We start from the raw sequence: 17,129 nt of genomic DNA, 5'->3' as shown, positions 1-17,129 counted from the left end.
TTTCGGTCCATGCCAGCAACCCTAGTACCTTCTCTTTGCCCGAGCAGTATGTCTTCTTTCGTATTCAGAGAAGGCTCTGGACGCTACACTAATCATGATGCGCCTTCCTTTCTTTTACAAGTACTGGAACCTTGGATTAAATGTAGTGCACTCAATTGAATGCTTTTCTTCTGTGCAGAATTTCTTCAGGACTCTCATTCCAGGTCTAATCCATACCCAAAGACATTCCTTAAAAGTCGCATATCGTGTCACATTAGCAATGTTAAGGGCAAAATTACAGTTTGTGGGAAGTGTAGTGCCTTGAGACTTTTGGGAAGTCGTAAGGCGTCATGTTAGCATGGCAAAATAGATATTACTAACACTCACTAATGTTGAACGGCTACTGGCATGTCGTCGAGTGGAAGTGCAACCCCTGAGGGCTTCGGTGCCCTCAGAACTAAACAGCAACCAAAGCATTACCAAACGAAATCCGATAGTTCAACACTTTGCCATGATGTGCTAGTTAAAAGTACGGTCTTAAAGATTTTAGACATTTGTGTAGCTTTTCACTTCTTTATCTGGCGTTGGCAGGCCGAGGGTTTGGGCTGGGTCTTTTTGGAATGCTTCGAATAAATCAGAGCCGAAATGTGGACATCTCGATTTTTTACGAACACTTCTACCTCGCATGCATACCCATGCCAGAGCTTATGTTAACGCGAAATTAACACTTTGTGCACTTCAAAACCAAGTTGATCATTGAAAGTCGCAAATGTTGCTAGTTTGTGGGCATGAAGTCCACTACCTTGGAAAATGCGATTCAGTGCATGTCTACAGAGCCGTAGGCATGGTACTGAATTCACAAACTTCAGGAAACGAGCGACTTGGATCGTTTGGTCTGAACGCATTGGAAGAACCAGACCGGATGAGAGGGCGGCCCTCTCGTGCGGGAGGGGAGTCTGGCTAGAGCGCCGGGGAGATTGAACCGATTATAACGCCAACCCAGCACACCTCATCAAAGTCGAAGACCAGCTAGGTGGTGTTGATCCCGTTGCATAAATGCTTTGTATACAATCACTTCAATCCGATGGGTCTTTCGATTGAAATACTTGAACTTAAGTTTGAGATCCAGACAAAATTATATTGATCACAATGAAAAAATGATGCGAAAAATCTTATGTACACAAAGAAGTAGAGGGAGAGGGAATCGCTAGGAGGTGAGGGGAGTGTCAGCCGACTCGCGCCGTCTACGCAACCGGATGCAACGAGGGCAGGAACGACGGTCAGGGTCCCCATTGCGCAGTCCAAGAGGCGTCGCTATCTTCGGCCCCCTTGACGCTACTGTCTCCAACGCCGCAAGACAGGCGCGGTGGAAGCAGGCACCACAGTCAGAGCAGACTAGCGTGTCTGCCTGACCAAAGTGGGGAAAGAGGACGCGTCCGGTGTGACATACCTCACAAAGGTGACCCCTGGCGCGACAACGCAGACAATGGGAAAGGTGTGCCACACAGGACTCCAGCACTGCGCGTAGGCACCCCGACATGCTTTGGGCCGAGCTCTCTGGTGAGTTAGCTAGCGATACGAGGTCCGACAGACTCCACCTGTTTGCACAGGTTACCCAGTGCATGGGCAACTTGTCCACCTTGGCCAACACATTGGAGCCTGCAATACGAATGGAAGTGAGACTACCGCATCCCTTATTGTAAGCTAGGAAGTGGTGAAAATCATGCTCCTAAAGCGCACTCGCCCATCTGACTAAAACACTGAGTTAATGAAAACCACAAGGCTAATGCGATGAAGCCTTGCTATGAATTCAGTGAAATCTTTCGAAAGTATAGTTTACAAGGATGCTAGCAACAATGGAGCTTCCAACACAATTAAAAAGGGTTCATTTCAAGCTAGTATTCTCGCTATGTTGAAAGAGATCACAAGTCTACCTCTGAAGCGAAAACTCATGACAATAAAACTTTGAACCCACGTTGCTGATACTTTCAGACATAATACAAAACTAAACCAAGTCATGTGCAAGGCTAAAGTAATTTAGTAAAAGTAAAGCCTACTTTGTCAGCATTTGACCGCAACGATTTTAAGGCCAACAATCCCCACTTCATTCTTTAGTAATGGGGGAGAACGACCAGAACACCCAGGGTAGCTAATACGGGACAACAAGAAATTTTGTTCATGTGGGGACAGAAAAATTGCACAAAAAAATTACAGCCTTTCTTGAATTGTTATGCGGACGCATTCAATCACTATAGCCAAAGAAGTGGCTCATTAAAAAGCACTTTATCAGGCTAATAAGTAAGGAGGATGAACAATTTTGAAGTAGCTTCACAAAGTGGGGTTTTGTAAAAATTACATTGAAGGACCGTATCGACTGCTTACGAAAAAGCGATGTAATAAATCTGAGGGCTGTTTAAATCGGAATACAGGATAGCAGTAGATTCTTGAAGTGTACCGGGATTCAGCAAGAGGAGTGAAGTGCTTACTATCGGGACAGAGCCTGAGGAAAGGAATGATGGCCATGGCCTGGCGTCGGAGTTGAAAAGCGTCCAGAAGCGACCAAGGGGGATTGCGACGGATGGCAGCTCCAAAATCGGTGGAGTGGAGGAGGGGACGATTGTATGCGCGGACGAGGATGTCGCGCGCGAACTTACTCACAGGGTACATGGCACCACTCCAGGCATGCAGCAGAGCCCCCGGCACCACCATCAGCGTGTTCGCATGGCACACACAGCAGAAGAATCGACCAAAGTACTCACAGAAACGCATACTCCTCAGGTATCCTGCGTACACAGATAAATACATCCAGATTTGGTTTGGTGAGCCAACGCTCAAGGGGAATGACCAACTGATGCATAGGATATGAAAACTAAACCGACGTTTAACAGTGAAAAAAAAACGATGATCAATCCAAATGACCTGTTGACAATGCGAAGCATTTCAATCAAAAACCACACAAGTAAAATGATTTTCTACAATATAGAGCGCATAGAAGGATCCTGAGACCATTAACTGGAAAATCATGGTTGCCAAAAAGCCCGTTGACGGAAAGAGGAGTCAACACATTTGCATGAAAAACTCTCAGTGATACACTGAACAAGCGTTTAAAAAGAAAATTAGGCACGACCAAAAGCGACGTTAACTAAATGTAATTTTGGAGGATGAAATAGCTTTGAAGTTTCAACTACAGTTTGATGGAAAAAACAAACGATTCAATAAGATATTTAGGGCATTCTTTGATATTATTTAGCTACAGATAAATGGGAGACAGCACGCGCTCGCATAAATACACTAACAAATAAGGCAATGCTTGAAGTGTTTCCCATGAAATGAAGGCCAAACAGTGAGCCATCCGTGAAATAGCGCACCGTGAGGAAGCTGAAATAAATTTGTTTGTTTACGTTGAAAAAAGGATCAAAACGAACCCATCTTTAGAAACTGCATCGTCATGATGGCGGAATTAAGCACACAATGTAAGAAAAAGATCCTAACAGTAAGACATCAACGTACTTGTTTCTACAAAAACACCGCACCCAAAGCAGCAGTTTCGTTGGCTCAGCAGAATCCCCTTCCTCCTAAAGGTACAAAAGATGTGGGAATATGACTCAGTATGAAACCGAAGGATGAACCAAAAAAAAGTGAACGGGCCTTTCTTTGGGAATGATTGGACTAATAATGAGACGCTTTGATATTAAACGACTGGGTCCACCATCACCACTACCGCTGATAGTAGCGTCCTTCTGTTCTGTGGAGGTATTGCGAAAGAAATTTTCAACACCCACTGGGAAATGACGCTGATTGGAGGCGGTCGCCACCGTCGGTGTGCTGAATGACGGGGGTGGATCAGTCCCGCTATTGTTGTTGATTTGCCTAGACTTGGTAAGGGAATCCGATTCACACAGCGAAGAGAGACTCAGGATCTTTGGAAGTCCAAGCCTACCAAACAAAAGAGCCCCAAGATTTGGAGACACAGTGGACGTGAACTACAAAGCGAGTAGAGATTGCCTGCCTGTGAGAAGAATTAAAGTGATAGTCAACGGAAATGTTGCCAAAATATGCCTCCGGATGCAGTCGGAAGAAAAAATATGGGCGTGCAGCGATCCAGTCAGTGTCAGACATGGAGGCGAGACGTTCCTGTAGCCGTCGTATTCGTAAAGGAAGTGGAGAGAAACGAGAAAATGACTCCTGCACCATTGCGCGAACAAGACAACCAGCCACGAGGGACGTCTGACACGGCTGGAGGATCTCACTGGCACAATTGGTCGCCATTTCGCTGAACCCACTACCATCCAGATGAGAGTCATGGGGAAGACATTCATAAGACCTAACTCGGCGAAGGCGGCACTGTACCTGAAACATAAATAGACACGACTAAATGTACGAACCGGAAAAAGTGTCACCAAGAAGTGGGCACTTTGAGGCATACCCTTTGTAGAGTTGTCACGTTGTGGACAGAGGAGAAGCGTAGAAGGCTGGAGGCAAGACTGGAAAGTGGTGAAGGGAGATAAAAAGATTGTAAGTTGTTGGCCTCTACGAGTACCTTCTCGGCGTGCTCTAGGGATTTGGGAAGTCGAGAGGAGAAAGTTGAGGCCTCTAATTCGCCAATGAGATGTTCACAGGCGTGAAAAAGGGCTACTTCACTCGTAAGGTCCTCCTTAAAGTCAGGTGCCCCGAATTCATCATAGAAGAGTGCATCAACTAAAAGAAAATGACTTCGGAAAGGAAAGTCGAACAGTTGATTGCACAGCGCTCGACTAAAGGACCCATACTGAAGTCGGAATATAGTTAATTATTTGGTTCACAAATGTGAATCGAATAATAAATTGGGGAAGTTATGAAAGGTACTTTTACTCGGCCCACCACTTACAAGCATAGTCATTAGGAAAACTTACTTATTCTAGAAATGTAAGGGTGCCTTAAAATTAGCTGATCATCGAAAAAACGAAGCAAATGATCTTGTAGAAAGTGAAAGCACACAGAAAGAGCCATTAGAGATTAGTAAAGTGGGGACGGTTCAAATGGCATGCTTAATCTCTGATATCACGAATGACCTACTCGATAGAGTTCTATGAAAAGCATTAAAATCTTCTTCAGTTCCCATAGCTTCCATAGGACCGTTGGATTCCAATGTGAAAGCTGATGAGGACGGGAAGCTCTGACATTGGTTTTGTTGATAGCTTTTTCCATTGGTAGCGAAACTGACGAAAGGTATGAACAATTAGGTTCCCTTGCAATTTCATGTAGTTAGAATAGATTAATTTCAAGGTAGTGTGCTGTGAATGTAGAGGGACTTACAAAATGCAAGGAAGGAGCAACGTTAACGCTAGTTTTTAATCCTACTGATGAAGAGGGTTATTCGTGAATCAAAATTAGCAATCAAGTCCGAAATATACCTCGATAAAGAAGAACGCCATTCCACAGGCTCAAGGTCCAACTCGTTTGAAGTTCCTGTAATTATGGAAATGAGGCTTACGAATAAAACCCAAAACATTGTACATTCTGAAATGTATTGCTTAGTCGGTAAAAATAGGAAATTTAAAAGCAAAGAACACGCAAACAACGGATGTTGCAAATGCGGTAATGTTATCGGAACCAGTGACAGTTCTTGATGTTCGAAACAACTTAGGCCATAGCTGTATTTCATAAATAGATTAGTGAATGATTACATCATTTAATAGGGCTGTGGTCCACGACCTTGAAATATAGCAACCAGTACATCAAGAAAACATGCATAATCTCGGAATGTTAAGAAGACGTGCAAACTATTTAAATAGCTGACTCGCATGAAAACTACCGATGTTATACCAAATAGTCAGCACCAACCTTCGGGTGAATCAAATGATGACATTGTCATGTCTTCAGTCATTTCAATGCCGATCTGGACAGGATCAAACTGGCTAATTTCGTTGAGGCGCTCATTAGGCTGAAAAACCAAAATGAGAATGGTTTCATTACAACCAGTAGAACAATTGCAGGGCGATGTATTTCGCTTTGTAAAATCTGGAGGAGAAAAATGAAATGACATAACTGACTTACCATCAAATGGAGGTGGGTTAGTCTAAAACACATAAAGCACCTAATATCCCAACTACAAAATAAATCCATTTTTAAAGCATGTATAGTAACTGCCTAGGAGACACACAGTATATAAAGCGTAAGATGATGAAAACAACTAAGGGGTGACGAATGTACGTCTAATACAATTTATTGGGAAATGTATGACTCAATGGTACTGAGAAACTGCTTGGCAGAACTTTTGTATCAGCCCGCAAGATTGAATCCTTACTTAATTTGGTGTGGAATGTATTAATGAGTGGCCTGGTTGCAATGATCTCGCAAAGATAAAACTGGGTACTAAACTGGAAATATATTAAAAGGCCAAAATGTGCTAGAATTAAATGTTCTTCAAATACACGGCCAGAAAGTCTGTATTTGTGGCAAACTGAACAATACACCAGGACAGACATGAGAGAGAAGCATGTGGTATTCGTGAAGATGGAAACCAGGCGTTTAACCCCCCATACCAAGTCAAGACCCACTAGCCTAAGTAAGGAAAGGCCACCGAGAGCGGCGGGTCAGCGTCAAGCCAATAGAAAGGGAAGGGAGTGGGCATTTCAAGGTCATTGGGGGATTCAAACATTGTCCTGACATCGCGTAAATGATAGATAAAATAGTCAAAACATAAGAAACCTAAACCACACATTTTTACAAAGAAGTTATAAGCTGTGCTTAAGGATATAAATAAGCGATTTCATTCCAAGCACAAAATTTTACCAATAGTGTCATACAATAATTAGTGTTAAAATACTGTTGAGTATATGCTTGAACAGCAGTTTTATTTATATTTAGGGACCAGTTTGGTAAATTGAAACAGAGAGTTAGGGGAAATAGACTATGAGATGCCGATTTGATCATGAGGTCAAAATAGGAGCTGCAGAAACTTCAACCCCAGGATACCAATTTTGATGATTCGGCGACCGACGACTAATAACACCTAAGAATGCATAGTCAAATCAAAACCTACCTAAGGATGTCAGCTTACTAATATAGTTTTGCGCTTTAACTATTTTTACCTATAGCTGCTTTTTAAATAATATAGTATTCTGTGAATACTTATTTTGTTTTAATTCTCCTTTTAATTAGGAGGAGGGCCTACAAATCAAACCTAATGACCGAGGAGTCAAAGTCCTGTAAGCATAAGAAGGGTTCCGTGGCCACAGCCCCTTGAAATTATACTAGCTACCCACATTTACTTTTCCCAGTAAACATGACGAAGCCGAATCTACCTTGCTGTTCTAAGCGTAATACGATGGTTGTTTATCTCTCGGTGTTGGCGATGAGGCACTTTTGACTTGGCCTTTGTATCACTCCAGGTGGGCTGGCCTTCGGGTCATGTCAGTAGTCCAAAAACCTTCTCTGTGTTGAATATATATATTCTGTTCGTGTGTTGCATCTTCCTTCATCTTCAGGAAATTCTCGGGGCACTACATTGGTGGCAGCAGAGTGCGAACCCGATCCTATACGACATCTATCCTGATTTTTACTGCTGTGTGATAAACCTTAGCGGAGCGGAAGAGGTATATATGCTACGGTTGGGAGAATGGCAATGACCCCAAACAGAAGGGTTGAAATTGACGTATACCTTCGGCATCCATCCCAGTCCCGTTTTCTTCAGGAAAACTACTAACAACTGGAGCTACACTAGCCGAGAACCGTCTGGAAGTTACCCTACAGACTTCCCCTACCGTACCTGCATGAAGCTGTTAATAAAGTGAATTCGCGATACCTCCTCCATTTCTTTACTAGCTGAAAAGAGCCTGGGCAGCTCCAAATTGAGAACAACGTGGCAGGGAGGAACAGACGCAAAACCCTACTCCCACGGACCTGTGTTAAATCCCGTTCTTCTTTACACAAATCTACTTTTAGGTTAGTTTGTCTACATCTGTCTATGGACACGCATGATGGCCAGCACAATTTCCCGTTCCTGATTCAAGTTCCTAAACCGGACCTAACTCCAGATCCAGCTAAATTGCTGAGAGGGATCAGTAACAATGCGGTCAAATATCCCCTCAGTTGCATTGAAATTTGATGACTGGCACGGCTGGATCGCGAGTGTTTCTTTACAGTACCGACTGCGTTGTGACGGCTGACGCGGGAGGTTAACCAAGGGGAGCCCCAGGGACGACGCTCAAAAGAGGAAAGGGACTATGTAGTACGATGGTTGTTTGCCTATCAGTTTTGGATGCGGAGCTACTTTTGACTTTGCCGTTGTACCACGTCTGGTGGGGTGGCCTTCAAACCATGCCAGTAGCTCAAGTGCCTTCTCTGTACCAAATATGAATATTCTGCAGGAGCATTGTCTTCAGGGAGGTCTCGGTACGCAATACAAGAGTTTTTGGACCAGAAAAGAGGTGATCTACGAGCCTCGACCCACAGTTCTGCGATTTCCTTGAAGACAAAAGAAGATAATGCTTGTGCGGAATATGCTCTTTCGGCGTACAGAACGGCTCGGGAGCTACTGGCCTGGCCCGAAGTTAGGCCGTCCGACAGAGACACGAAGGCGGAGCCATCAGTTGTCCGTTACTAAAATCGAGAGTTAAACAAATAATCGAGTTAGTACATCAGTTTTGCTTACGCGGAATTAAAATAAAAAGCTAGATTTTGAGTCGCGTATGCAAACGGTAGAGTTTCCAAATATGCTTAGTCCTACGATGATGGTAGCACTGCAGCCCCCGTGTCTTCCCCGAAGTGGGGAGAAGTCTTGGTAGCATGGCAAAAAATGTTAATAACGAACATAAACGCTGAGATGCTACTGGCATGGTCCAGAGACCGCGCCGCCGGGCGAAAATTATAATCTACGACGACTTAGGTGCTCGCGGAGTAAATCAAGCGACCTGTGCACTACACATTATGTTGCTTCAAAATTAAATTCTCATAAAGTTTAGCTAAGATTTAATCGAGGGACTTACGGCCATAAAGTGAGCGAACTAAGTTTAGGCGTGAGTTAATCAGTAATCGCTCCACTGGTTGTATGTTTCGGCTAAATGCATCGAATATTGGTGTGATTCTGAACAAGCGTAATCTAAAATGCCCTCACGGGGGCTTGATCATTTCCTCAGAAATACGGAATAAATGGCTTTGGCAAAGTCACAACTTACATATGTAATTTTGGCTGTAAAGTAAAGAAGACAGTATAATGTGATAACTTATTCTAAAACCCATGCCTTAAATTTTCACAAACCTATATTGTTTGAAATTGCGTTCATCCTGTCATGTGGGACAATTTATTCTCCGCGTTTTTAGTTCATCCTCAGATGATTGTTTCACTGCTATTGGCAGTTGAATTCATCACCAACCTACATAGCAAATGCTTAGAGGCGACACCTACGAACTCGAGCCCTCAATGAGACCAGCGATGCGCAGTGATTAGATGCACCGACAAATATGGGAATGAAGAAGATCTTGAAATAGGGCGAAATCCCTGCAATACTGCTGATGGTATGACTCACTTATCTTAGTTATAACATTTAACGACAGTTGCAGTCTAAATATGTGGAAAGTTGCAAGTAATTCGTTATCAATATTTGAATGAATAGTAATAAATAACCTACCCAGATAGGACTAAGACACATTTTAAGGTCCGCAAATTTTTTTAGGCATTAGGGATGACTGTAACACGGACAGATCGAGGTGGGAGAAAAGCCAGATCACCTTCTCCTTTTTTATACCAAAACGTAGGGTGAGACTCACAGGTCCCCTCTTCCCTATTCCTAGTGCTCTTTGAGCAAGCCGGTGGATTTAATTTCGACATATTTACTAGGGGGAAATGGATCAGGAGAACACATACAATGTTTAGGGGGGGAGAAACCGCAGCCGCACTTAGGCACGGGAGACGACGACCCTGTCACCAGCTTCGAATTACGACCTTGCCTCCTCTCTGAAAGGGACATGAAAACAGCAAAAGCATTACAAAATGCATCTGAAATTTGAACAAAATGACAGTCATTTAATAAGAATATCAGAAAATGTAAAATCCCAAGAGGCCGTTAGCCCCCACTAAAGGATTATTTTAAGGTAGAGCTTGAGTATTAAGCGGCCACGATATAGCGGCTGAGGTATGGAAATGGCGTGCGGGAAGTGATTCCACCGGTGACGATCGCAGTGGCTGTGGCACGATCATGCGTGCACCTGTTGCCAAATCATATACCCGGGCACATCATGTTCGCCGGAGTCGTGGCTTTTACGAAGCGTATGATAAACCCGTAACAATGTAGTCACGCCAAGCTACATTAAAACCTAGTCACCTGACCTTTTCACGATTTTATAAATATCTTTTGGCATTTTTTGCAGTAAGCATTATGAGAGCATTTGAAGAAGATCACTGAGCCTAGTTTTATACCTATCAAAAATAGCTGCTCAAATAAGCAAAATGACACAAATAAGAAGGATCTTAATGGCCACGGTTGAGCTAGCTCTCATTTATAATTCTCTTATCTTCGTGATGATACAGGTTAGACAATGTAATTTACAAGTTTCACATCCATTTTAGTGGAGGGATTCTCATATAAAGGGCGCTTACTTATCTTAGCTTTGAGGCAAAGGCCTACAGGCGATCGTAACGACTGCCATATTTGCCAAGCTTCAGGAATTTAGATTGACTTCCCAAATCCTCAGAAAACTAGGTGGAATAATGTAATAGAATGACCGAGGTCATCAAAATTAGTCCTGAACACATTATAACGCAGTGCTCAAATTGATGACAGGCACCGAAGTGCTAAAATGGTAGATCAGGCGGAAAAATAGAAGCTAAAAGAGAGATTGGTGGTCAACTACCATGGCAGCGTGCACCACCAATTGCACCGTGTTTGGTTCGGTTAACCGAGGGGTGAGGCCAGCACTGAGTGCATTGGAAATCGATGGCACCGCAATTGCGGGTGCAACGCTTTTCGGCCCACCATAAAAAGTGCCATCGCTGGACCAGCACTTGCCGACCTCTCAGGGATGCAACTAACCCTTTGACCGGGATTTTACTCTGCTCCAGTATGAGTATTGTACCATGCGGTGAGTGACCTTGTCTCCTTCCACCTACTCATTGCAGGGTAGAATACTCCCACCAAACAGAGTCGAACGGCATTCAGTCGTGAGTTATTTGCTTCCAAAATTGTATCCCATTTGTTTACACTTGGAATCATCTTGTTGTTGAAGCGGAGCCCACAATATACTGTAATACGATGGTTGTTTATCTTTCAATTTTATGTACGGAGCCACTTTTGACTTGGCCTTTGTACCACGCTGGGTGGGCTGGCCTTTGGGCCATACCAGTAGGCCTAGTGCCTTCTGGAAATCTCGGGGCTCTACAATACCATGCGGTTACTCAAACAACCGAAGTTAGAGAATATTGGGTCAACTTCTCCAATGCATTCTAACAATGAAGTAAAATATCTGTTTCCTATTAGGAGAAATGTGGTTGTTTATTTAAAGCAGAGTACACAGTGTGCTTCGCGAAATCCGGCTTCCTTTCTTTTTCGTCTTTGTATAAGGGCTGTGTGGCTTGAGTCGCGTAAAGTGAGGAATTGTATGCTTCTTGAGGGCAGCAAGAAGAATACCGTTTTGTGAGAGAAGAATTCTCATGCTACATATTATACCTTGAAGCAGTTTTTGGCAAGTCACTCAAGGCCGCCAAATTGGTGGGTGGAAACGCTAGGGTTCCGATGGAGTTATCACAAAACTTACATCGGAATGCAATTTAGAGCTGCGTTCCCATTTTTTCCCCTTTGTAGAGAGTCAGCAATAAAAATGGATGTGGGTGTTTTGCGCTCTTGGGTATGCGCTAGCTTATAAGGTGATTTTGCCACTGAAATAGAGAAGTTGAGGGAGGTTAATGGTTCCAAACCAAGGCAAAATTGCGGAAGTTAAGCTCCCTTATTAAACAAATGAGCAGTGAACAACGAACATTAGCCATATCAGGCTACTTGCATAGTCTTACCCCAATCTTTGAGATATATCTCCGTTAAATTGCATTATTGTTTTGGCTGCTTGAATACCTAGTGCTCTGGTTCCATTATTTCCTCGAAGAGATGGCAAAAGTGAGCAGTCTGCTAAGTACCTCAAACATCCCCATTTGGTCGGTTTTGGGAATGTATTCAGCTATTCCCCAAGTTAGTACTACAAAACATAGTGATTTACGATGAAGAGACCATTGAGTCAATTCAAGTGTTAAAAGTCTTAACTAGTATTTACAAGTCGAAAGGTATTGAGATGTCATTTCGGCCCGAAAAATCGCAAATATATCAGGGAAGGTTCAAAGCCAAATACTACTACGAGTGCAAGTAGGTGTATTTGAAACTTTACTATGAAAATTATCCATCATCATCATCCGATGCTAAAAAATTCAGCTTTTACTACTCCTCACTGCTGAAAACAAAGTGTGACGTAACAGTAAAGCACAGTTTTATAAACCGCAGTAAATTTGCCCCGAATACAAAGTTTTTATCTTGCATTTATGCTGCATAAGTACCAGACGAGAAAATTACGAACCTGAATTTTTAAATGCTTGAATAAGGGATCATCGGCCCAAAACCCACTAAATAGTACTTTTTACTACGGCGGAAGAAATGCTAACAATGAAATGAAGGGCTCTACTTAGCAAAGATAATTGCCAGTTTGGGCAAAATATTGTAAAATCTAAAACTAGTCTTTAATGATTCAACAGGATATCATATAATGAAAACACCCCAACTCATCACACTAAATCGCTGTTGTGCTCTGCCTCCTCCTCCTCCGCTGCCGTCGTGTTCATAACGAGCTCCGCAGTTTGTACTTCCGCTGGTAAAATAAACTTTGCCGCCGTTTTGTCTCTTTTGCACTCTTGCTGCCTGGTTGGTCTTTTATTCACACTTTCCTCTTCACCCATCTCGTTTTGACTTTCCACATCTCTCTTTAATTGCATCCCCACGTCCAGCTCCTGAAATTTGTCAACTTCCACTTCTTCCTCCTCAAGCTTCAACTCAGGCAATTCACCTACCTCAATTTTCACCAATAACTCTTCACCGGGTTCAATTTCCTGCGGCTGCGCCTTATCAATCAATTCAGCTTTATTAGTTTCTGACTTCTTCCTACTAACAGATGTCTCTTCCTTTACGTCCACTTCTTCGTGGCAATGCCTCATCTCCATTTCCGATTCTTCCTCCCTTGGTAATCCCTCCTCCCAAACTGGTTGCACCGCTTCAGTCCAGACTATCGCGCTTGAGCTTTCTTTACCCTTCTTATTTTCATCCATCTCAAAAATTTCCATTTCTTCATAAGTGACACTAACCTCTTGTTTGCCACTTTCTTCTAACTGCTTTTCCTTTGGTTCCGCCTTTGTTGTCGCATCTGATTTGATCTCCACCTCAACTTTATCAATGAAGTTCTCTTCGCCTTCTACTTCTTCATTGATCTCGATGGGGTCTATCACTACCTCCTTGGGTTCAACCCCATTTTGCTTTACTTTTGACTCTTTATCCTCCAAACCTCCATCTCCTCCTCCTGTCACCTCAAATAGCTTTACCTCTTCCACTTCAGCTGTCTTATCTAAGTTCTCTTTACCTTCTTCCTTTCCAGTCAACTCAACGGTATCCATTGGCACCTCTATTGTGCTAGTAACTTTTTTCTCAGCTATTTTGAATTCTTCATTCTCCACTTCCTTCTTCTTATCAAGGGCTTTCACACCGTTGAGTTCATCCGTATTTTCCTTGTCCTCCTCATCATCAGCATTTTCACCCATCTTAATCATTTCTATTGCTTTTTCTATTCGTCCATCTTCTTGCCCACTCTCTGTTCCCACTATTCCCTCTGTTGATTTTCCTTTTGCCTTTTCAGTTTGTTTTGTAGCATAATTCGCGTCTGTCTCATTAGAATCTGCCTCACTTCCATTATTCATGCACATCTTCATGGCTTTTAATGCTCTCTCAGTTAAATCCGCCTCTGTTTTTTCTGCCTCCTGGCAATGCTCATTATCTTCGTTAACTTCTACCAACTCTTCAATTCCTTTCTCTATCACGGCTTTTTCTTGCGTTGGTACTTCCACTTTCCCCCCTTCGTTACATCTCGGAAATTTCAAATTGCTTCCTTTCGCCAAATTTTCCAGCTCCCGATCTCCCTCCTTAACTTCAGTTCCAGTCTCAGTCGTTTCCTTTTCTTCATCTGTAGCCTTTACAAACTTATTTGGGTCAAATTGAACTTTCGTTTTATCTTCCATCCCGATTCGACCAATATCTTTAGGCCTATGCGAAAATAGGGAATCTAGGTTATAACAGGAAAGTTCCTAAAAACAGTTGAAATATATAGTGCATTAAAAGCCATGGCCGTAAAATCTCCTACTAAGTAAAAGTTTTATTTTAATGGTCGTTTAGGCATAGAAGTTAATGATGACGAGATATTTAATTTAGTGCATTAATGAATCTCCTCGTTTTGTTATAACTTTGAGAGTCGTTAAAGCAAATGCCTACTCCCGCATTCATTTGCTAATCCGGATTTATGGTTAAACATGATCCGACTAAAGATGTTCACTAGGCTTTTGAGTCCAATAATGAATTACCCTTCTTTCGCCACATGAGCCCCGACCGATTCCTCATAGCCATTCTCAAATTCCGGTTTCTTCCCATTCTTCTCTCTCCTCGATTTCTTCTCCGTATCATCGAGTCTGAGAACCTCGTCTTTGCGCTTCTCGACTTTCTTAAATACTTCGACGGAAAATTCGCGTACTTTTGCTAGTAAGGGGGAGGGAGGGAGAAAAATAAGCCTGATCTTGAAGTCGTACTTTATTAAATAGTATGAATGTGAATTATTGTTAACAAATGACCAAATCTTACCAAACATGAAGGCGGTGTTGGAATAGAGATAAAGGAATTTCTAAATACGGGTTTCGTTTCACGTACCTTATATAGAAGAGTTGTAACGAGGACGAATGCTGGTAGACTGCGACCGCAGGTAGCAGCAATCGTCGCCATGGCGTTTTACGACTCATCTGTTGGACATGCACGCTTTCTAAGACCCCAAAATCTCCATATATTTGATTTTGCCTGCTTTAATATGAAAAAATGGCATTGAACGATGCATTTTTGACTATTTTTTTGACTGAACTTTATATTTTAACAAGGTTATGATAATAAATATTTAGAAATGTGCGACATGGCTTCAAAAACTATAGTAGTCTGTCACAACTTTTGGGCTATTGCAGCAGATCACATTTAGAACATTTTTAATTTAAAATGAACAAAATATTTTTGCTTTAAGAGTGAATATATGATTCAAGCAAACGTTAGTGTATTGTGGAAATTAATATTCCAAGTAATCATTGTGCATGTCGAAAAGAGCTCGAATAGCAAAGGAGGCACTGCCTATGAAATGCTGGCAAATGGAACCGTCGAGGGAAAAAATTTTGTAATATAACTCGTACAAAGCCTTAGCGATGCTCCAGAGTGCCAAAAGACTAGATTCGCTAAATCACAGAGGAATGGTACATGACCTTTTGAAATTAAACTGTTACAGGACAGTCCGAATAATTCACCCTGGTGTAGCGTCCCGAGACTTCCCTGAAGACAAAAGAAGGTATAATAATTGGGCAGAATATATATATTTGGCATACAGGAGGTACTAGGCCTGCTGACATAGCTTGGAGGCCAGCCCACGCGGCGTGGTACGAAGGCCAAGTTAAAAGTGGCTCCTCATTAAGGCCGCGAGTTAAACAACCAATGTATTACGCTAGTGTTGGACTGAATTAAATGGTCTGAGAACCCAATCTAAGGTGTATGCTTGGTCAGACCAGTTACCTATAGAGTTAATAGAATTCATGACTTGTTATTCATTAAGGTAGCTTTTCGATTGTGCTAAGATGCAGAATAGATTGCTACATTCTTATAAGGTGGCCACACATTCATCCTGCTGACTTGTCCACGCTTACGTGACTCAAGAGTGCAGTTGGCAGACCGTTATAAGAAGCAGCACTCCAATTTTTTTTGCCTTGGCCTAGCATTGCAGTCGCGTTTGCAACTAGCTGTCGCAACTACTGCAGTCTTGCTGAGGTTGTTTAAAGGTGTAAAAAATTGCTATATTGTAAAAGTAGCAAACAGCCTTCGGTGTAAATTAGCCTAAAAGCAAAAGTTATTCCTACTACTGCAAAGAATCATTAGCTTGTCTTCGCAGTCTCTTCACTCAGTAGTATGGACTAAATCTACCCGAAATAACAATCTTCACTGGTTTATGAATACAAAGCGTATAAGATACTAAAATGCAGCACGCAATATTTTACAAGCTACGCGCTCAGGTAACTTTGGCTCAACTTCTCTCTTACATACATAGAAGCGCAAGTTCATTCATAACATGAATATTAATGAGGAGTTTTTTTTATAAACCGATCAGGGTACGGTTACTTCAACTATACAATGCTAGAGGATTTTTGCCGTTTCGCCGTTTTTCTCTAAGCCATAAAACACGCAGTGTTGATGCAAAAGTACACAAAATTCGGCCTTTTTTACCATGCATCGATGGTAATAAGGCACAAAACGTGCAAGAATGTGGAGTGAAATGTTGGTTGCAAGACACACGTGAGGAAGCATACGATTCACTAACGCATTGAGACCAGTTGAGTTGATGAAGTAGCCGGTGTGATCCCGTGAAAAGTGCTGCATGTGAGGGTGTAGCTATATAAAAAACCCGCAGATGTTCACACAGTCAGAAGACGTGTTAGATTAAGGACTGGTAAGTTCATTTAGTGTTTCAGATAGCCTTTCCAAGAGCATACTTCGACAAGTAGTTTACTTTTGCGTAGCAAAAATATTTATGCCATTTTACATATTGTTCCTAGATTTAAAAAAATGTATTCTAAAAATAAGGCTTACTGGCTATCAAGTAAACGTGTAAAGGATATGTAAAATTTAATGGCTAAGAATGGTTTACAAATATGGTGCAAATATTATGCACTATGCTCAAATATGTAGGAAAACACAGAAGAAAATGGCTGACAACGAGGAAGCGAAGGAGGGAGGAAACAAAGAGGAAGAGGAAGAGGAGAAGGAAGAGGAAAAGGAAGAGGAGGGAGACGAAGAAGAAGCAGAAGAAGAAGAAGAAAAAGAAGCAGAAGAAACAGAAGAAGAAGAAGAAGAAGAAGA

The 17,129-nt window shown here is 42.2% G+C and overlaps 2 protein-coding genes across 2 annotated transcripts; both read right to left on the bottom strand. All coding sequences in view use genetic code 11, as the record gives it.

The window, feature by feature from the left end:
* Positions 1–1,186: 1,186 nt before the first annotated feature.
* On the bottom strand, positions 1,187–7,248 carry EGR_06643 (hypothetical protein; the record flags this gene model as incomplete). Its single annotated transcript, XM_024495892.1, has 11 exons — positions 1,187–1,638; positions 2,466–2,762; positions 3,405–3,466; positions 3,490–3,554; positions 3,624–3,849; positions 3,920–4,329; positions 4,406–4,677; positions 5,035–5,177; positions 5,373–5,427; positions 5,803–5,979; positions 7,233–7,248. 11 exons carry the CDS (start codon positions 7,246–7,248, stop codon positions 1,187–1,189), a joined length of 2,175 nt encoding a protein of 724 aa, XP_024349658.1.
* Positions 7,249–12,721: 5,473 nt separating this feature from the next.
* On the bottom strand, positions 12,722–14,969 carry EGR_06642 (hypothetical protein; the record flags this gene model as incomplete). The annotated part of the gene is made up of 3 exons (XM_024495891.1): positions 12,722–14,243; positions 14,558–14,694; positions 14,898–14,969. 3 exons carry the CDS (start codon positions 14,967–14,969, stop codon positions 12,722–12,724), a joined length of 1,731 nt encoding a protein of 576 aa, XP_024349657.1.
* Positions 14,970–17,129: the final 2,160 nt, after the last annotated feature.

The sequence above is a fragment of the Echinococcus granulosus genome (assembly GCF_000524195.1).
Source record: "Echinococcus granulosus chromosome Unknown EG_S00061, whole genome shotgun sequence".
NCBI lineage: Eukaryota > Metazoa > Platyhelminthes > Cestoda > Cyclophyllidea > Taeniidae > Echinococcus > Echinococcus granulosus.
Note: the sequence above shows the minus strand (reverse complement) of the source record. Positions and strands in the feature narration are given on the sequence as shown.